Source organism: Gadus morhua, chromosome 5, assembly GCF_902167405.1.
Source record: "Gadus morhua chromosome 5, gadMor3.0, whole genome shotgun sequence".
Taxonomy (NCBI): domain Eukaryota; kingdom Metazoa; phylum Chordata; class Actinopteri; order Gadiformes; family Gadidae; genus Gadus; species Gadus morhua.
The window spans coordinates 19,461,432-19,484,200 of NC_044052.1; the positions used below are offsets into that span (position 1 = coordinate 19,461,432).

The 22,769-nt window shown below is 42.5% G+C and overlaps 1 protein-coding gene and 1 gene segment (V, D, J or C); both read left to right on the forward strand.

The window, feature by feature from the left end:
• Nucleotides 1-3,700: 3,700 nt before the first annotated feature.
• LOC115543496 (immunoglobulin kappa constant-like) lies at nucleotides 3,701-4,724 on the forward strand (the record flags this gene model as incomplete). The annotated part of the segment is given in 2 exon segments: nucleotides 3,701-3,731; nucleotides 4,227-4,724. Coding segments are annotated over 2 exon segments (357 nt in total), but the record flags the coding sequence as incomplete, so codon positions are not given.
• An 11,673-nt stretch (nucleotides 4,725-16,397) lies between these two features.
• Nucleotides 16,398-17,614, forward strand: LOC115543480 (uncharacterized). The gene is made up of 5 exons (XM_030355869.1): nucleotides 16,398-16,606; nucleotides 16,689-16,760; nucleotides 16,892-17,026; nucleotides 17,195-17,257; nucleotides 17,404-17,614. Exons 1-5 carry the CDS (start codon nucleotides 16,403-16,405, stop codon nucleotides 17,563-17,565), a joined length of 636 nt encoding a protein of 211 aa, XP_030211729.1. The 5' UTR covers nucleotides 16,398-16,402; the 3' UTR covers nucleotides 17,566-17,614.
• The last annotated feature ends 5,155 nt before the right edge of the window (nucleotides 17,615-22,769 follow it).

Genomic DNA, 22,769 nt, shown 5'->3' on the forward strand with positions numbered 1-22,769 from the left:
AGTTGTAACTAAATCAATTTTCAACCGTTTATCTTCGTTCAAACCATTTAACAAATCTACACACTTGAATTTTCCATAATATCTAAACGGAATTTCGATATCATTTAAACTTCCTTCAGAGTCACAGTTTTAGTTTCATACCGCTTAATTTTCAGCTGTTTTTATTGAAGTTGTCTTCCCATTCTGATACACCTACTTCATATGACATGAGAAGACACACACACACACAAACACACCTGCACACATGCACATATAGTCATTAATTCCCGCTGTGCACCTCCATGCCACGCAATACAAAATACAGTTCATATTGGATTCTGAGCATTTGACAATGTAGTGTCATTCGTTTATTTCATATATATTTGTGTACCAAGCATGATTTACAAGGAAAGGACATATATTTTAATTTCTTCTGTATTCATCTGTATTCATATTCACATAAACTTATACTACAACATCTTAATGCAAACCAGTGTCGGGGAGCCTCTGTCCATCCTGACCGTACCACCTGGTCAGGCTGCCCCCCTGTCAAGAGGGGCAGGGAGGGAGGGAGGAACGGACAGAGGGTCCCCCCACACCTCTTGGTATGACAGCTGCCCAAGGCCGCAAACCAAGCCTACGTCTGACTGCAGGACGACGGGCATCAAGCTACACTGCTGCCATGGTCTCTCCTGACTCCGGTGAACCTCACCACCACCACCACCACCACCAGCTACCAGATAGTTGCCTTGTTTTGTATTTCTGATTTGCCAGTTGAAGGGAACGTATTTAATTTAGCATTACAGTGTCTACAGAAAAGCAGGCAACATGTGCCCTCTTAGGCCTAACTCATGAGCCACTTCTGCAGCTGCTTCACCAGCTGTATGGACACATGAACTGATCTTATGAAGGTGTATGCTGAGGTGGCTTCATCAAGAACACTTGGCTCTCATATCACTAAATCCTACTGGAGGGATAAAGGCAGATGCTGTATACTGTGAGGACAGTTGCTTGGTTAAGCAGAAGACTCCACTCATTGGTACACATGTAGACAAATCTAGGAAAATAACAATTATTCTATTTCCTCCAGCTCAACAAGAGTATTTGTTTGTTTCTTAAACCAACAGTAGTAATATCTTAGTTGGGCAGTCATTGTTAGATTTTGAGTAAATGGAACATAGAAAATGAGTGACCAGGGTGTTGAGGTTGATGTGCTGGTGAGTGAGCTAGTCGCTGTCAGGTGGTGTGGCCAGGCGTCCAGTCATGATCTCAGCGACTAAACCAAAGACGCAGTATGTGAGCAGTGAACTGTAGCGACTCAAATGATGTCCATTTTTAGTTGAGGTGCACCTGTGTCTCTTGAGTGGCAGAAAGTCAGTGGAAATATAGGGCTGAGGTTTTCAAAGGAGTCTCTGGAGGTTCCAGTGAAAGCAGTATGTGTGCATTCCTCCATAATAGCTCAATGGCATCATCTTGTGTCCAACCAACGCCATTGCAATAAAGACTGATTCCATGAACTCCACTAACTTCAGCTTTTATTAAATAAATAGCTGGCTTGACTTGATTCATAATAATAATAAGAAGAAAGTCGTTCCTTTCATCAGGACGCAAGCTGCTTTAACTGTAGGTGACAAAGAACAAAACAACGTGAAAGATTATATTTTGAAACAATCAAAACAATAAATAAACAAATAAATAACAAAATATCATGTTCCAAAGTCCAGTCCCAGTAAGTGGGTCTTCAGGCAGCTTGTGAAAACGCAGATGGATCCAGCGTTGAGGATCTCCCGGGGAGCGAGTTCCACAGAGTGGGGGCAGCCACCCTAAAGGCTCTGTCCATAGCTGAAGTCCCTAACCCGGGGTGGGGGGGTAAAGCAGTCCGTGGTCTGAGGGACGGAGATTCTGGGAGGGGGAGTAGGGTCTGAGGAGCTGTGAGAGGAGCGGGGGCTAGAGGGACTGGGGGGTGAGGAGGAGGAGGAGGAGGAGGGTGAGGAGGAGGAGGAGGTGCTACAGGACCTTAATGGGACCCGGTGGAGGTGGATGAGGGGGGGGGGGGGGGGGTAGTTGAGGTTGTAGTTATATTCAATATGTTGAAGTTTTAGTTGGATGCAAAACAATGTAGTTCATGTAGTACTTGTATGTAAAATCTTGTTGTTGAGGTAAAGTTATATATTACATGCAGTAGTTGAGGTAGTAGTTCTATTTAGCAGTTGAGGTAGTATTTGTATGTTATATATTGTAGTTGAGGTAGTAGTTGTATGTAACACGTGGTAGTTGAGATAGAAGTAGTATGTCATATATTGTAGTTGATGTGGTACTTGTATGTAATATGTGATAGTTGAGGTAGTATTTGTATGTTTAATAATGCTGAGCTATCTAATGCTGGCTCTTGGTTGAGGCCCCTGGTTAGAGCCAGCTCTGTGCTCAGCGCTCTGTGTCAGAGTCTCTTCCCCCTCAGCAGCTGCAGCAGGTTCCTGCTGTAACAGCTCAGTGTCTACGCAGTGTGACTGAGGGAGGTTTTAGTACGGCTCTCAATCACTGTGTGAACACATAGACACTGTTTAGGACGTGGAAACTCTGACAGTGATAAACTGCTGCATCTTCACGCTGGGCGCCGTTGATGGTCAGAGAGAAGTCAGTGCTGCTTCCACTGCCACTAAACCGAGCTGGTGTTGGTGATACAAGTTGGTTTACTAATTTTATGATGAGCTTGGGGGCTTCTCCAGGTTTCTGTTGGTACCAGTGTAGTTCATTACCACCGTGAACCGCTGAGTTTGTTTTACAGGTCAGAGTGACTGTGGTTCCTGGATTAAAGGACACTACTGGTGTCTGAGTCACAGTCACCTGACTGCTGGTTCCTGTAGAAAACAAACAAACTAAACATTGAGTTATCCAATAGAAAACACAAGCAAACAGAGAAGGGTGGTCCACATTTTGACTGAGTGGAATGAACCAACCTGTTAAGGATCCACAGACCACTGTCCAGAAAAGGAGGGTGAGGTGATTCATGGTTGCCACGGTTTCTGGGGTGTTGAGTGACAGCTCAGAGTCCTGCAGTGTTGAACTCAGAGGACTTTAAACCCTCTCAGAACCCCAGTTTCAGCTGAGCATGCAAAGCTTCCTCTATATGGAAATGACCTGTTTCCACTCATCAGACTGGGGGTGAGAGTGACTGCAGACGTTCTGGGGGGACCGCTGTATCTCTTCTACATTCACACTTTTGGAATAAAAATTCAGATTTAATGGAAACTATTGGAATTTTAAATAAATAACATTTTATCTGGTTGAAGCCGATGTTGGTTTGTATGAAATCCTTTAACTTTCCATTTGTTTGAAAGAAATTGTCGTTACATTATTACCTGAACCCAGAATAATAGATAAAAACATATTGTTCTGTATATGATAAATGCATGGATATAACATTGGCTTGAAGGTTTTTTATTAAGTAAAATGAATAGACTTGTTTTAAAACCATAGACCGTTTGTAAGTGACCCTTTAAAAAATGTTATGAAAATAATTGAATGATGAATATATTTCATCAAATTACTATGCATTCATACGATTAATATATTTTAATTATGTTTCCAGTGAATCAAATGTCGACTTAATCATCCATTCTAGTGAGAAGCCAGTGTTTGTGTGTCAGTGAGATGAGTCTTTAATGTGCGGGAGGTTTTTGTACAGCCTCCTCTTAATGAGTTTGTATCACTGTGGTGGACTTTTGGTGGAGGCACCAAACTCATCGTTGACTGTAAGTACAAGGACACTTTTCTTTGCCTGGCATATTTAACTTTCTCTAAATATAATTAAGCACGATAATCTTATCTTTTGGAACTTTCTATATTTTTAATTTCTTGTCATTTTCTTTTAAGATAAGCTGAGGACAAAGTGTAAATATATTGTGGTACAGAGTTCTGTCTTTTAAATCACACTGCATATGTTGCATATGTTCTACAATATATTTCATGAAAGACCTCATTATTGCTGTGGCATTATTCATTTATTGAATTGGCAAATCAGTCACATTTTTCGGATAATGTTAACCCAATAGAATGCTAAATTTTGAAGTTCAATTATTTTAAATATAAACATGTTATCGTTTTAATGAAGAGATTTTAAACACAATGGTTTCCTTCCTCTTTAATGTCTCCAACTGCTGGTGAAGAGGAAGCTGTCCCTTCCCTCTGTGCTCCTATGAGGCTGATGTTAACTGAGCCTGTTGTCCACTCCTCTCTCTCTCTTCCAGTGGGAGTGGTGCAGCCCACGCTGAGCGTCCTCCCTCCCTCCAGAGTGGAGCTGGAGCAGGGCAGTGCTACACTAGTGTGTGTGGCCAGTGGGGGCTTCCCCTCAGACTGGAAGCTTGGCTGGAAGGTGGGGGGCAGCAGCAGGTCTGGGGGGGTGTCAGATAGCCTGGGGGTCCTGGGGAAAGATGGCCACTACAGCTGGAGCAGCACCTTGACCCTCCCTGCAGACCAGTGGAGGAAGGCGGGCTCAGTGAGCTGTGAGGCCAGTAAGAATGGCCAGACGCAGCCTGTCACTCAAACCCTGAATCCTGACCAGTGTTCAGAGTAGTGAGGCTCCAGCACGTCTCAGGTGGCCCTGTTGCTTTTGATAATTGACATTAATATAACATGTCTTCTAATCAATAACATGATGCTCTCTGGATTTTACCCCTTGCTTGTGTTGGTCACATATTGACCATTTAATAAAGATGTAAAGAATAAATCCTTTCTTGTCATCATTTGCTATTGTGGCAGGTTGAGTGTTGCTCCTCCTCCACTCGGGTGATTTCTGGTGGGCAGATTGCAGATTGGTTTCACCTGTATAAGTGCTGCGCCTTCTCTGGCGCACACACTGCTGCCTGGCACTCGTGGCGAAGACTCGGTGTGGCGTCTGTTAGTTGTTGGTTTGTTGTCGGTTGGTGTGGCGTGCTTCAGTCACTTGAAGGTGAGTAGGCATGACGCTACTTTCGTGTAACTTTATGATGACAAGCAGGTGCCCAGTGATCGCGAGTGTTTTTGTAACTTTCCAGCGTTGTTGGCCGTGTTGTTCGGGGGCGGCATTGTGAAGAGTGAAGGCCTATTTAGGGTCGTTTTAGACGCAGAGACGTAAGCACGTAATTTACACAAGGGACTTGTTTTAGACAAGTTTTGATTTACGGTTCCCGTAAGGTTCCTTAAGGATTGCGCGTGTTGCAAGGGGATTCTCCGCCAGAACAGTAGGGGGAGCAACGAACGAATCTGTGGGCGTGGAAGTGGAAATCGCTGGCTTGTTTATATTTATAATCATAGCCTCGGAAACGTATTCTCAGCAGGGGGTGCTGGAAAAAAAAACTCAGCCTGGACTGGACTCGCAACTCGCAACATTGATAAAAAAAAAAGATATATAGCAGCGCAGCTCAATTACACCAGTGCATGCGCGCACAGTCGAAAATCGATCGTTGTGTTCACACCATGGTTCACATTCAGCTGCTCACAGAACAAGTTTAGCGCGCCACCGCTCCCCTCACACTTTTTCATATAACTTTTTTTCAGCACTAGGTCATATGAGCATTAAATAAATGCTGCGTCTCAAAATGCCTTGGACAGCAGCGAGGATGACCCGCTTTGCCACGGGCCGAAACAGTGCGGAGCGACCACAGCCAGAGCGAACACAGCGGGGCAGAGGAGTGTCAGGAATAGTCTTTTGTGTACACATCAGTACGACCTATTTGCACTACTGTTTAGTGGCAATGCAGTGTTTTATTCTGTGCCTTTTAATTTTCGTATATTATTTCAATGAATACAATTTATTTATTTATAAAAACAAGATCTGGTCTTCAAATCTTTTTTCCAAACATAGGTCGGGTTTGTGTTTATATTCGGACCAATACGGTACAGCGGGCGCTCACATGACGTTAAGCATTTCCTGGTGCATAATGTGACGCTTCAGAACCTAAAATCCCGTTTCTCCCCGTTGACACAACACATAACCGGCGTTTTCAGAAATCTCCACTTTGGCCGGAGTTTTTAGAAATAATCGTTTTCTGTGATAAGACAGGGCCTCAGACAGGGGGTGCGGCAGCACCCCCAGCACCCCTACTTCCCGCGGTACTGTTTATAATTATCATAATTCATTCTTGTGTTTTCTTCTTCTCCTTCTTCAAAATTCTTCATTCGCTTCTGTCACGGCCTTTTAAAAATGGCGCTATTATGCTGTAAAACCGGAAATGTGAGACTCCTGAAAGGATGTGGTTGGCTGGCCAATCACAGTCTTTGCGAGCTGCGTAGGGCCGTAGTGTTTTAGTCGCATAGTCAGGAATTTGGGCCGACGCACTTAAGCACGTAAGGGGGGATATTTTACCGCGCAAGGGTATGGCGAGTGGATAGTGCCAAATCTAAGGAACGTCTAAAACGGAGCATATATCGGCCTTGAGGCATCCGCTCTGTACTGTTGCCGCAGCCGGTGATCAGTTTCGGGGGCGTAAAGCTCTCTTCGTTCGGGTAAGCGTGCTCTTTTGTTAACCTGCTGGTTGTGTTAGCTTTGTGCTTAGCCGTCTGCTCTCTGTCCTGCTGTAGCTGTTGGAGCCGCAGCGGTGCTTTTGCTTTTCTTCCTCCTCCTGTGCTCTGGTGAAGCTGCCCTGCACGGCTCTGTGACGTAGCCTACACCTGGCGATCCCAAACGTAAACCATCCACGGCCTCCGGTCCTGGGGCGGCCGCTCTGTCTTCGCCAGCCACTCCGTCTTCTCCATCCACTCCGTCGTCTTCATCATCTTCGGCTGCTCCGGCACCGTTGCCTTTTTCCACACAGTCCGATGTGGCGGTTGCATTCCCACGCAGCGCTAAGTTTTCAGTCCCACCACAACTCTTATTGGTTTGGTTAATTGTCTGCTTTTCCTTTCATCTTTTTGTGTTTTGTGTTCTTTAGTTTATTTGTTTGGGTTAAATCCTATGCATACATATATTTTTGTGTTGCGTTTTGTTGACCCATTTGGGGTTAAGCATATCAATATTTTCTTATTATTTCTGATCTATTGCTTTGGGGTTCAACTGATTATTTTCTGTTTAGTTTAACATAGCTCAGTGATGTTGATAGGTTTTCAATGTAGTGAGTCCCCGGGACCCACAGGTGGCGAGTTGGGTGGGTCCCTGAGAAATTCAATGGGTCCCGAACCCACAGTTTAAAAAATGTGTTTCTTTAGGGGTCCAAGCCAACAGGTTGGATCCCTATTGTTTTTGTAAGGATTTTTATTAGGGGTCCAAGCCAACAGGTTGGATCCCTATTGTTTTTGTAAGGATTTTTATTATACTACCTCCCCGTGAAAGTGGAACTACAGCCCAAACCGTAAATAATGCACACGCGCCAATTGCATGACTAGATCCAGAATCGGCACCGCTACTCAGATAACAAAATCCAGACACGCCGGTCCCTAGGTGGCGCTATACCAAGGAATACGCGTTTGGGGCTATAACTCCCACACCGAACCTCCCACAGTCCAAAAACTTGTACACACATATTCACTGGAGTCTGCTGCAACTTTTGGCATAGGCCACGCCCATTTGCGTCCATAATTTTTTTTCGCAAAATCGCGAAAAACGCAAAACTGTATTTTCGCTACTCCTCCCACATTTCTTGACCAATCGACACCAAACCTTGCACACGGCATCTTCAGACGCACACGCATAGAAATGATAGACACTTTTTTGATCGGACCTTCGACGACGAAACGGTAGCGTTTTAAATATTGGTTTATTAGCTAAATTTGACGTGGAAAATCAAAAATCCAAAAAAATCCAAAATTAGACATCGGATCGAGTCCACATTTTACACACATGTCGGGGCTAGCCTTACTGTCGTTCGATAAAAAAATCGGAAAATTTCGCCATTAGGGGGCGCAATAAACGAGGAAATTGTATATCTTCTACAAAATTTCGCAGCGAAAACGCTACACTGACTTCTCGCTACTCCTACCACAGTCAAATCCTTTGTATCCACAGGTTCAGGGTAGCGTTTTGAACACATGCTTCGCGTTGTGCCGGCGAAACGCACATTTCTTGTCGCGTTGTGCCGGCGAAATGCACACTTCTTGGACCCCTGCATAACTGCTTGCAGTTCTAGTTATTCTTACCCCCCTAAAAGTGGGCCCACACCCCAAACCGTAAATGGTGCCGACACGCAAATTGCATGACTAGGTCCAGATCTGTTCGGACTAAGCAGACGACAAAATCCAGACCTGCCGGCCACTAGGTGGCGCTATAACAAGAAAATCGCGTTTGGGGCTATAACTCCCACACCGAACCTCCCACATTCAAAACCTTGAACACACAGATTCACTGGAGTCTGATGCATCTTTTGGCATAGGCCACGCCCATTTGCGTCCATAATTTTTTTTCGCAAAATCGCGAAAACCGCAAAACTGTTTTTTCCCAACTCCGCCCACATTTCTTGACCAATCGACACCAAACTTTGCACACGACATCGTCAGACGCACACGAAAAGAAAAACTATATACTTTTTTGATCCGACCTTCGACTACGAAACGGTAGCGTTTTGAATATTGCTTTATTAGCTACGTTTTACGTCGATACGCAAAAATTCAGAAAATACCAAAATTAGACATCGGATCAAGTCCAAATTTTAGACACATGTCGGTGCTACCCTTAATGGCGTTCAATAAAGAATTCGGAATATTTCGCCATTAGGGGGCGCAATAAACGAGGAAATTGTATATCTTCTAATTGGCCAAAGGAATGTTCTTCAAACTCAAGGGAAACCATCAAGGGGCAAACCCGAATCTATATAGAAAATATGGCCAAGAATTATTAATGTGGGCGGGAGTTTTTGGCAAAGGAAAATTGTCTTTGGAAAATGTCGCCGCAGGGCGGCGCCAAAAAACGACGGCATTGTCTATCTCCTATTTGGCCAATGTTCTGAAAACGCGTTTTAGGCTATAACTCCCACACCGAAGCTCCCACAGTCAAAACCTTTATATCCACATGTTGTTCACGGTAGCGTTTTGAATACTTGCTTCGCATTGTGCCGGCGAAACGCACATTTCTTGCCGCGTTGTGCCGGCGAAATGCACACTTCTTGGACCCCTGCATAACTGCTTGCAGTTCTAGTTAGGGGTCCAAGCCAACAGGTTGGATCCCTATTGTTTTTGTAAGGATTTTTCTTATTATTCCAGCAGCTAAAAGTGGTACTACAGCCCAAACCGTAAATGGTGCACACACGCCAATTACATGACTAGATCCAGGTCCGTGAGGTGACGGCAGACGACAAAAACCAGACACGCCGGCCACTAGGTGGCGCTATACCAAGGAATACGCGTTTGGGGCTATAACTCCCACACCGAAACTCCCACATTCAAAAACTTGTACACACAGATGCACTGGAGTCTGCTGCATCTTTTGGCCTAGGCCACGCCCATTTGCGTCTAGAATTTTTTTTCGCAAAATCGCGAAAACCGTAAAACTGTTTTTTCCCTACTCCTCCCACATTTCTCGCCCGATCAACACCAAACTTTGCACACAACATCGTCAGACGCACACGCAAAGAATGCATGAAACACTTTTTTGATCCGTCCTTCGACGACGAAACGGTAGCGTTTTGAATATTGGTTTATTAGCTGAATTAGACGTGGAATATCAAAAATCCAAAGAAATCCAAAATTAGACATCGGATCGAGTCCAAATTTTACACACATGTTGGTGTTAATCTTAATGTCGTTCGATAAAAATTTCGGAAAAATTCGCCATTAGGGGGCGCAATAAACGAGGAAATTGTATATCTTCTACAAAATTTCGCCGCGAAAACGCTACCCTGACTTCTTGCTACTCCTACCACAGTCAAATCCTTTGTATCCACAGGTTCAGGGTAGCGTTTCGAACACATGCTTCACGTTGTGCCGGCAAAACGCACATTTCTTGTCGCGTTGTGCCGGCGAAATGCACACTTCTTGGACCCCTGCATAACTGCTTGCAGTTCTAGTTAGGGGTCCAAGCCAACAGGTTGGATCCCTATTGTTTTTGTAAGGATTTTTTTAGGGGTCCAAGCCAACAGGTTGGATCCCTATTGTTTTTGTAAGGATTATTATTATTATTCTTACCCCCCTAAAAGTGGGCCCACACCCCAAACCGTAAATGGTGCCGACACGCAAATTGCATGACTAGGTCCAGATCTGTTCGGACTAAGCAGACGACAAAATCCAGACCTGCCGGCCACTAGGTGGCGCTATAACAAGAAAATCGCGTTTGGGGCTATAACTCCCACACCGAACCTCCCACATTCAAAACCTTGAACACACAGATTCACTGGAGTCTGATGCATCTTTTGGCATAGGCCACGCCCATTTGCGTCAATAATTTTTTTTCGCAAAATCGCGAAAACCGCAAAACTGTTTTTTCCCAACTCCGCCCACATTTCTTGACCAATCGACACCAAACTTTGCACACGACATCGTCAGACGCACACGAAAAGAAAAACTATATACTTTTTTGATCCGACCTTCGACTACGAAACGGTAGCGTTTTGAATATTGCTTTATTAGCTACGTTTTACGTCGATACGAAAAAATTCAGAAAATACCAAAATTAGACATCGGATCAAGTCCAAATTTTAGACACATGTCGGTGCTACCCTTAATGGCGTTCAATAAAGAATTCGGAATATTTCGCCATTAGGGGGCGCAATAAACGAGGAAATTGTATATCTTCTAATTGGCCAAAGGAATGTTCTTCAAACTCAAGGGAAACCATCAAGGGGCAAACCCGAATCTATATAGAAAATATGGCCAAGAATTATTAATGTGGGCGGGAGTTTTTGGCAAAGGAAAATTGTCTTTGGAAAATGTCGCCACAGGGCGGCGCCAAAAAACGACGACATTGTCTATCTCCTATTTGGCCAATGTTCTGAAAACGCGTTTTAGGCTATAACTCCCACACCGAAGCTCCCACAGTCAAAACCTTTATATCCACATGTTGTTCACGGTAGCGTTTTGAATACTTGCTTCGCATTGTGCCGGCGAAACGCACATTTCTTGCCGCGTTGTGCCGGCGAAATGCACACTTCTTGGACCCCTGCATAACTGCTTGCAGTTCTAGTTTATTATTATTAGGGGTCCAAGCCAACAGGTTGGATCCCTATTGTTTTTGTAAGGATTATTAGGGGTCCAAGCCAACAGGTTGGATCCCTATTGTTTTTGTAAGGATTATTCCTATTATTATTATTAGGGGTCCAAGCCAACAGGTTGGATCCCTATTGTTTTTGTAAGGATTATTCCTATTATTATTATTATTCTTACCCCCCTAAAAGTGGGCCCACACCCCAAACCGTAAATGGTGCCGACACGCAAATTGCATGACTAGGTCCAGATCTGTTCGGACAATGCAGACGACAAAATCCAGACCTGCCGGCCACTAGGTGGCGCTATACCAAGGAATACGCGTTTGGGGCTATAACTCCCACACCGAACCTCACACATTCAAAACCTTATACACACAGATTCACTGGAGTTTGCTGCATCTTTTGGCATAGGCCACGCCCATTTGCGTCTAGAATTTTTTTTCGCAAAATCGCGAAAACAACAAAACTGTTTTTTCCCTACTCCGCCCACATTTCTTGACCAATCGACACCAAACTTTGCACACGACATCGTCAGACGCACACGAAAAGAAGAACTGACATCGTCAGACGCACACGAAAAGAAGAACTATATACTTTTTTGATCCGACCTTCGACTACGAAACGGTAGCGTTTTGAATATTGCTTTATTAGCTACGTTTTACGTCGATACGCAAAAATTCAGAAAATACCAAAATTAGACATCGGATCAAGTCCAAATTTTAGACACATGTCGGTGCTACCCTTAATGGCGTTCAATAAAGAATTCGGAATATTTCGCCATTAGGGGGCGCAATAAACGAGGAAATTGTATATCTTCTAATTGGCCAAAGGAATGTTCTTCAAACTCAAGGGATACCATCAAGGGGCAAACCCGAATCTATATAGAAAATATGGCCAAGAATTATTAATGTGGGCGGGAGTTTTTGGCAAAGGAAAATTGTCTTGGGAAAATTTCGCCAACAGGGCGGCGCCAAAAAACGACAACATTGTCTATCTCCTATTTGGAGATAGACAATACCGTATGTTGAAGAACATACCGTATGTTCTTAAAAAACGACAACATTGTCTATCTCCTATTTGGAGATAGACAATACCGTATGTTGAAGAACATACCGTATGTTCTTCCAATGAAAACCTTGTTCTTCAAACTATAAGGAAACCATCAAGGGGCAAACCCGAGTCTATATAAAAAATATGGCCAAGAATTATTAATGTGGGCGGGTGTTATTTGGAAAAGGAAAATTGTCTTTGGAAAATTTCGCCAACAGGGCGGCGCCAAAAAACGACAACATTGTATATCTCCTATTTGGCCAATGGAATGTTCTGAAAACGCGTTTTGGGCTTAACTCCCACACCGAAGCTCCCACAGCTTTTGGCATAGGCCAAGCCCATTTGTTTTGAACACATGTTGTGCCGGCGAAATGCACATTTCTTGTTATTATACTTAACCGTAAATGGTGCACACACGCCAATTGCATGACTAGATACATGCCGGTCACCAGGTGGCGCTATACCAAGGAATACGCGTCTTGGGCTATAACTCCCACAATGAACCTCCCACAGTCAAAACCTATCCACAGATTCACTGGAGTCTACAATGAACCTCCCACAGTCAAAACCTATCCACAGATTCACTGGAGTCAGCTGCATCTTTTGGCATGCCAGCCTCTTTAGTTTTAAAATAGTAGGCTATGTTAATATTTTGAATGAATATAAATGAAATGTTATGAGTATTCACACGGCAAGCCAGCTGTACCCTACATATAAACAATCAGTTGCTTAAACAAATTATATAAAGCAAAACCCCTCTTTCATTTTAAAATAGTGTGTAAATAATAGGCCTCCATCTGTGTTATACTTTTAAAATGTCCACCCCTCTTTCATTTTAAAATAGTATGTAAATAATAGGCCTCCATCTTTGTTATACTTTTGAAATGTCCCTATATAGCCTATTTTAAACAGGAATGCGAACTGCATCCTGGGATATTTGACGGTGCCAACGCAGGCACACCAGTACAGAAAAGAACGCGAATTGAGAAACACAATCCAAATCATGAAATAAAAGGTATTTCCGAGCAAGAAGTCAGGAGATGTCGTCCAGTATGAAGAGCAGAGAAACACATCTACAACATCTGTAGAGGTGTGGGCGTGGCATACTCCCATGGTGCTTAGCGAGTTGAATGACTATCGTCAGAGACGCACGGCTCGCCTCACTCTGATCGGATTTTCTCTGCTTGAGACATCTTTGTTCAGATAGACCCTTTTGCTCTCCTTTCCACGGATTAATATTGTGAGCGGATTCATTCGAGTACGTTCTGTCTTTCAACTTTGCGGTTCGTTGTCAAGGTAAGTCCTTATGGAATGGATAATTATGTTTGTTGTATTAAGTTAGCATGGTTGCTTTGTTGACATGATGTGGTGATGGCGGCGTCTAGGCGGCCATTTTACCACAGAAAAGCTTTCTCTGTCTAAGTCAGTGAATAATTATGTTTATTGTATTAAGTTAGCATGGTTGCTTTGTTGACATGATGTGGTGATGGCGGCGTCTAGGCGGCCATTTTACCACAGAAAAGCTTTCTTTGTCTAAGTCAGTGAAAAACAACGTAATCGTGCAGCTTAGTTGTGTATCACGGCTAGGCTACTAGCTACCCACTTTATTGTATTACGTTGGCATGGTTGCTTTGGCGGTTTGAAAAACAACGTCATCGTGCAGCTTAGTTGTGTATCACGGGTAGGCTACTAGCTACCCAGTTTATTGTATTAAGTTGGCATGGTTGCTTTGGCGGTTTGTTGATGCAGTTATGGCATAAGCTTTCTTCTTTCTCCGTGAGTGCCCGGTTTGTTGACATGATGTGGTGATGGCGTCGTCTAGGCGGCCATTTTACCACAGAAAAGCTTTCTTTGTCTAAGTCAGTGAAAAACAACGTAATCGTGCAGCTTAGTTGTGTATCACGGGTAGGCTACTAGCTACCCACTTTATTGTATTAAGTTGGCATGGTTGCTTTGGCGGTTTGTTAATGCAATGTGTTTTAAATGCTGAAATGTCGTGTTACATTCACTTTTTACACGCACACATCCGCCCAACAGTCTAAACTCTACCTCTGTCCACCGCTGGTTGGATTTTGACTGCATTTGCATTTTAGTTTTCCATCAATAGATTTTTTTGGAAAATGGTTAGGGTGTGTGTCTGTGTGTGTGTGTGTGTTTTGTGTCTGTCTGTGTGTATGTATGCGTCTGTCTGTGTGTGTCTGTCTGTGTGTCTGTCTGAGTGTGTGTGTGTGTGTGTGTGTCTGTGTTTGAGTGTGTGTGTCTGTGTGTCTGTCTGTGTGTGTGTCTGTGTGTCTGTCTGTGTGTCTGTCTGTGTGTGTGTGTGTGTGTGTGTGTGTGTGTGTGTGTGTGCCCGTCTGTGTGTGTGCCCGTCTGTGTGTGTGCCTGTCTGTCTGTGGGGCTGTGTGGGGCTGTGTCGTGTGTGGCTGTATACTGATTTTCAGATTGTCTAAGCAAGGTAGGTTTGTTGGTCATGTGTTGAAAGGAGAAACAGGAGATCGTCCGCCGTTCAACTCAAGGTGAGGTGCTGGTTATATTGCTTACCGGTTGGGTTTTGACTGAATTAGCATTTTAGTTGTCTATTAATAGATTTTTTTGGGAAAATGGTTTCTGTACTGCCTATGTCATTCTATGCAAATATTTGGCTTTACATTTGTCCTGGGATGAAAGCTCTATAAGTTGGCTGTGATTAGGAAATTTTAAATGCTGCAATGTCGTGTTACATTTCCTTTTTACACGCACACATCCGCCCAACAGTCTAAATTCTACCTCTGTCCACCATATGCAATGTGTTTTAAATGCTGTGCTTTAGCCCATATATTGATTTCACATGTGCGTGTGTGTATTTATTGCACCTATCTGTTCTGTTTAATGTTCATTTCATATGAAAACACATGGTTATAATTACATGAATACATCTCTGTACAGGGTGGGGTTTTCAACATGCAGCCTTTCTTGATGTATATTTGTAAAGGGAAATCTTGTACCTATTTTGAAACATTCTATTTTTCTTATTGTGAAATCATTAGATGCCTCGTGCTTCGCGCGCTTCGTCTGGAGCAAAGATGAGGTGGAAGAGGATTCTTCCCATGGCAACGACTCTGTCTAGAGGCTTCGAGCCTGGTATGTAGTCGTAAAGATACAATGATGCATGTTTTCAACTCATTTATATTCCTCAGAATTCTATTGCATGAATGTGGGATGTTTGACTTTTAGATCAACAGCTCGAGATAAGTTATTCATTTTAGTTTTGTGTTGAATTTGTCTTTTTATTAGTGCGTGGCACTGGAGCACGTCACCGTGTCGAGCCGTGGCCTGTCTCTGCCCACACTGGGAAGTTCAACCGATTGGATCTCCCTCCTGAGTCTCCAGATAAGCAGGTAAACTTGTCAAAGACCTTTCAGAAAATAATGTATAATTTAGCTGTGGAATATGTTTGGAGTGGAATGACAACTTTTTCTTTGTCCTTATTTATAGTTTGTGCTGTTTGTGGGCGACTCGCATCTGCGTGCGTTGGTTGACCGTTACGTGAGGATGCCAGACGGTTGCCTTTCGTTTGGGTTCCTGTCTACGCCTGGGGCGTCTGCCGCTGAACTCCGCACTGAGTTGCTGAACGCAGACATCCCCAGAACCCCCGACATCGTTTGCTTGCTGGCTCCAAGCAACAACCTCACGGCGACGCCCGGCATCGAAGCGGCTGGAGTTGCCTTCGATGGACTTCTGAGAGCTGCCCGCAGTCGATGGCCTAAGGTAGTTTTTGTGTTACAAAATAAAGTGTATTTTAAAGGCAGACTATTTAACAGAATTGTATAGTGTGTAATCCAAAACTTTTGTGCGGATCAGGTGTTTGTGCTCGATTTCCCTCCCCGGCTGGCGAGTGAATTGGCACCACAACAATTCCTTCGAGAGGAGTTTCGTCGCGTTGCAGCAAAGAACGGTATGTAAAAATGATTAAGAGATAACGTCAGTATAGAATATCTTTGTAGGAAAGCTTTTAGTGTATCAACACCACCTCTTGGTACCACGTGTAAAATATGTATATAGTGTATGGTTTAATATTTGTTTTCCTCTGCAGATGTAAAGTACTGCGTCACAGCTGACCGCTTTCCGCTGGACTCACGTGCCTTGTGGAGTCGTGATGGGGTAAGACGTGTTATAACTTGGCACGTGAGAAATTCATGTAATGTCATTTTTATATGGCAAAAGCAGTTTATTTCAATAATAACCCGTGCTTCTCATTATAATAGATCCACCTGAGTGACGATCGGGGGATGCCGCTTCTCGCGAAGCTGCTGTGGCACTTCTCCTTTCGGCAGCTACAGTCACCTCTGCCTGTTACACCTCCGCCTGTGTCTCCTCCCAAGTCACCCCCGACTGTGAGACCCTTTGCTACCACCGTGGTTGTGAAGGGAGAGGTTTCACGTCCACGTCCCCTTGACCCCTTCAAGGAAACTGTCGTCGGACGTCGCGGAAAGGTAAAAGTTATAAAATTTTGAAGAGCTTTAGTTTAAGTTAGGCCACATTTATTGAATACTAATTCTCCCTATGTGTTTATAGCGCAGCCAACCTGAGTCCTGGGATGCGCCTGAGGACTGGGATCAGTCTTCCGTGCGGATCCTTCCTCATGAGGTTTGTACATTGGTATGATGGCTGAAAGGAAATTAAACCGTCATGAGGCGTACATTTGTTGTTTCATTTAAATGCTATTCCTATAAGACAAGGCAAATGGTCAATGGCTCAATTCTGTTTTTTATTTCTAGGTTTGTGTGCCTCCTCTGGTCCTGAGGGAGTGCTTTGTCGTGCTAAACCCTATCCGGTTTAGCACTGACAAGTTGGCTGCAATGGATCGCATTGTTCCATCCAACCTTGACGTCCCCATGGGGAATCGCTCAAAGGTAATTTGTGTGATTTTAATATTAACCGTTTGTGAGTGCATACATATTAATAGCGCCTGTAATCCTATATGACAAGCTTTACATTGTATGGTACAGATAGTTGCATTGATAACAAATGTGTTATATTTCATTAACTGTTATCATTTCCTTTCTCTTCCATTATCATAGAAACGGAAGGTGGCACATGGAACCACGGCTGTGGTCTCCAAAGGAAAGAAGGCCCGCCTTGAGGTTGGTAATTTCTCATTGAAATATGTACTTGTTTTTTGGTTGAAACACAGGAACAACTATTTTTTGATTTCGCCTTTAATACAAGAGATAGTCCAACATTCTCTGTGTAGGTATTGTTTTGCCAATGATTTACAATTATTTTCCAGGCACTTCAAACTCCAGCAAGGATTGCCAAACCTTCGAAGCTGGTACCTCCCCCTCGACCTGTGCCAGAAGCTGCTGTTCCAGCCACTCTGAAGGGCAGCGTCTTTGTGCCTTCGAGCAAGGTAATTTGCATACAACATGTGATGATTACACACATTCAGTGAATAGAGTGCGGTTCTCTATTCTTTTGATATTTTCTCTAAGTTCCCTTTAAGAAAGTGTAGTTTTGTGTTTCCATTTCTCAATTGTAATGTACATATAATTCTTACTATGTCATTACAGTTTGCTCAACCGGAGGGGGATGACCAGACTCTGTGTGTTGATGAGTGGCCGTTTCTTCAAACAGAGTTCTGTGAGGTAAAGGAATGGGGGAAAAAAAGAGCATCTTGTAATATTTGGGTTTTGTTGTTAAATTTGTATGTAGCGCCACAAAATACAGGCGTGCACAACACTATGTTTGTTACTGTTTTAAATGAACTACATTAGCAGTAAGTTCTTTGAACTGCCCACTTTTCAATTTTCATGCAATTGTATCTCGTGATAATTTTGATCCCTTACCTCATTGTAGAAGGTGAACCAGCCAACTGCTCGGGTTGTCTCTGGACAGAGAAAACAAGAGCAGCCAACACCTTCGGGTCCAAAAGTTGTGATGGCCCAGGCTGATAAACCAACAGCCAATGAGACCAGCTTCTTGGGATGTTCAACCAAGGTAATGACAACAATATAAAAAATGATTTGCAAATAAGCAATCAATCTGTTCCAGGATCAGTATCTAGTAACATTTACATTTTTACTTCATAATTACAATCAACATATTTTAACTGTTTTTAACATGTTCTTGGTAATATCTACACACTATGAATTGGAAATGTCAAGAAGGTTTGCTGATGAACTTGTTGTGCTCATTTTAATTATTTAAACTGAACTGAAATAAAAGTTTTCTTTGTCCTTAATTCTGTTCACCACAATACACCAAATGTCCCCTTTTCTGTGGCTTATGAGTTTGCATGCAGGGGTAAACCTCAATTTTTTAACATTCGTAATGTTTGTGATTGCAGATGACACACATTGAGGACCATGAGCCATTTGAACCAGCACCTGAGGTCACTGCGAGCAGTCAGCAGGTATGTAATTACTAGTGGAAATGTCCTTAATTCTGTTCACCACAATACACCAAATGTCCCCTTTTCTATGGCTTATGAGTTTGCATGCAGGGGTAAACCTCAATTTTTTAACATTCGTAATGTTTGTGATTGCAGATGACACACATTGAGGACCATGAGCCATTTGAACCAGCACCTGAGGTCACTGCGAGCAGTCAGCAGGTATGTAATTACTAGTATACCAACGGGAAAAGCCACAGCTTAAGAGACCCATTTTGTTTTTATTCTTTTAGAACATTGATAAATATGCCTAAACTATGTACATTTTCAAATTACTTACTGGGAACCAACATGCTTTTAAAAACACTTATATGAATTGTCATTTCAGCAGAGCCCGCCTGAGGACAATGGCCAGCTTGAAGATCCTCATCTAACACTTGGCAATCAGAAGGTACTTATTTTTAACATGTTATTCCCTGTTCCTTTTGTATTTTCCGGCCATTTATTAGATCTTGGAAATTAATTAAAGTCATGTTAATATCTTCTACAAATTTGTTTTCCCATTATACACAGCCATGAACTACAGCCGATTGATTCCTAGCCTATTTTATGAATTCCTTGTTAATTCCAATGTCAACTATTGGTTACACTCCTTTTTGATTGAACTACTGTTGTGTTTTTAGGCACCCTGTGATTTTGCACCTGCTAGAGCTGCTACATCAAGTCATGTGACTTATGAGAACCCTGGGTGTCTTCAAGGATCGTTTGACCAGAGCAGCCACATCTTCGGGGAAAATGCAGGTAAGCAGTGTGCTACAAATGGCATAGCGGCGATTATGACTCACGCCACCCATAGCGTTCTCAAATGGAAAAAAAAAAACATTAATCATATTCTAAAACAAGGTAATGGCTTGTACACATCTATGCTAGAAAATAAGGAAATCAGTTCAGCCAAAACCAGTGGGCATATTTTCATTTCCGAGTTACCCAGACACTGCAAATTAAACAATAAATTATTTAGTTTGGAATATTTTGATACACTCACTGGAAGTCTTGATCGAAAGGATGATTATGACGCTTCTTTGCAAAACATAGCCATGCCTTTAGAAGAGGCTATTCAGAAGACACTGCTGCAGACAGACACATGCTTGCTCAACATCCAAGGAAGTGTCTGTGCCGTTTTCAAGGTCGAAACTGCTTTTGCAGTTTTCGATCCTCATTCTCGTAGTACTTGGGGTTCCGTTGCACCGGATGGAACCAGCATAGTAGCACACTATGCTACTGTGTATGAGCTATTTGCCCATATTGAGAACCTTGTCAATTCCTTGTATCAAAATCTTCCACATGCCCCAAACAAAGTGTTTGAAGTCACTGGTGTGAAAGCTGTTGAGGTAAACTCACCATTTACTGCTTTAACTGCACAGCCTGAAGCCAGCACTTCGGCACATGACGGTACTTTGGACACTGACAGTGACTCTGATCTCTGTGTCCTTTCGCTAACAGATAGAAATTCCCTTGCAGTAAACACGTCTTTTTCCCTTGGAACAGTGCAGCCTGTAGCAAACACTTCTACATGTGACACAACTGTGAACATTGACAGTGATCTTCTAATTCACACAAATGGTGCATCAGATGTCTGTTTAATTTCCGTATCAGATAGACCTAATATAATATTTACTGGATTTACATTGAGCGAAAAAAACAGGATCTGCAACAAACTGAATATCGTACCAACTTTAGATCAAAATATTGTTGGACAACCCTTCGATATGGCACAGCCTGAACCATGCCATACAACATCCATTGTAGGTGACGGTAATTGTTTCTTTCGTTCTCTTTCGTCTGTAATTAGTGGTTGCGAGTCAAATCACAAGGCCTTTAGAAAGGCTGTAGTGAATCATATCTCAAATAATCCCCTTCATTACGTTACTTGTCTAAGACAGCAATTTGCTTCTGTGGAGCAATATCTCAGGGACTCAAAAATGAAATATGTTGGATCTTGGGCAACAGAGTTGGAAATACAAGCTTCTGCAGATTTTCTCTGTGTTGATATTTACACATACAGTCAACAGAAATGGATTACGTTTACGGCGAACATTGAGCCGATTTCAAGAAAAGCTATGTATCTGAAACACTGCAATGAAAGCCATTATGAACCAATTGCCTGTGTCAAAGACAAAAACGCTCATAAATGCTTCAGTTTAACTAGCTTCTGTGAAATGACGCACAAAATGTCCAATGCAGACCTTGTTTCACCACGTAAAAAACGTAGTGATAAAGTAAAAGATCTAAGGAAAAATAAAACATACGCTGAAGACACAGAATATAGGCAAGTTATAAAGCTAAAAACACAACAAAGATATAATTGTGATGAACAGTATCAAGCAAAAGTAAAGAACAGCAGTATTGAAAGATATGCTAATAATGAAACGTTTAAAGAACAAGTAAAAAACAGCAGTATTGAAAAATATGCTAATAATGAAACGTTTAAAGAACAAGTAAAAAACAGCAGTATTGAAAAATATGCTAATGATGAAACGTTTAAAGGACAAGTAAAAAACAGCAGTATTGAAAAATATGCTAATGATGAAACGTTTAAAGGACAAGTAAAAAACAGCAGTATTGAAAAATATGCTAATAATGAAGCGTTCAAACAACAAGTATTAAACAGCGGTATCGAAAAATATGCTAACAATCCTGCCCATCGTAACCAGGTGAAACAAAGAATTGTAATCAAATACAGAGAAGATCCGGGTTATAAACCCTCTTTAATTGAAAGAAACTGTCAAAAGAGACTTAATCTAACCCTCTTAAAACATAATATCGACTATGTAATTGAACTCTTCCGAGAAGAGGTCAAACATGGACCTGAACATGTTTGTTGTGTATGTCACAGATTATTGTTCCGAAAGCAAGTTAGATTATGTGACATAACTTCATATGAATCCAAGGCTTCAACTGTGTCAGCAATTGCAAATCAATGCATTACAACTAAATATCTCCATCAATGTGATAACGCATGTTTATCGCCATGCACACTAAAACAGACAGTTGCTGGGAAATTGTGGATATGTTTCAGTTGCAACTCCAAGATACTCAGTGGTAAGGTTCCCCAGGAGAGCGCTGTGAACAATATGGCATTAGATCCAATTCCGGACGAATTAGGCACACTGAACTCATTAGAACAACACCTGTGCGCATTGAATATTCCCTTTATGCGACTTGTGGCATTGCCACGAGGTTCTCAGAATTCTGTCCATGGGCCGGTGACTTGCGTTCCATCAAACAGCGATGTAGTCACTTCGGTTCTCCCAAGGCTAGAAAATCAAGATTTAATGATCCGAATAAAACTGAAAAGAAAACTTACTTATAAGGGGCATTATCAGTATCAATATGTGCACACTCAAAAAATCCAAAATGCGATAGCATGTTTAAAGGACATGAATAAATGGTATAAGGACATAGACTTTAACGCAGAATGGGAAAATCCCTTGCCAGAAGATGCATGTTCTGTTTTGAAAGAATGCAACCCAGTTAATGACACTCCATCTGCACCTGAAAGCAGTGACATTACAACTCAATCAGACCAGGTGTCGGATGATGAAGAAGCTGACCACATATATGAAACTCAAACACACGGGTTACTCTTGGACACATGTTTGCAACCGATTGATATCGCACAAGAAATATTTGATCAGCATTTCGAAAGTGTTTTATCAATAGCTCCAGCTGAAGGCAACAGTCCTGTTAGGCTGCTGACAGATAAGGGCAATGAAGCAAAATGTTTTCCTACTCTTTTCCCCAAAGGGACAGGTACATTCCATGATGCACGGCCCCACAGGCTCACTCTCAGTAGATACATCAACACACGAATCCTAAATGCTGATGGGAGGTTTAGCAGCAACTTGGATTACATTTTCTATGCTCAATATTTATCTGAGGTCAATCAGGTTGTTTCCAAGGTGTCCATAGCATTGAGAAAAGGTTACCATGCAGGGGAATCATTGGCTATAACTTCCGCCATGCTTTCAAACAAAGACTATGTACAAAATGTCTTAAAAACCGATCTCGGTTACAAGTTCCTTCAACCGATCCGGGGGACTCCAGTTTTTTGGCAAGGTGTACAGAAAAATCTATTTGCTATGGTTCGTCAGCTTGGTGTCCCTACTTGGTTCTGTTCATTTTCATGTGCTGATTTACGCTGGACTGAACTCATCGATGTTTTCATGAGACTACAGAAAATACAGGGAAATGTCAACGACCTG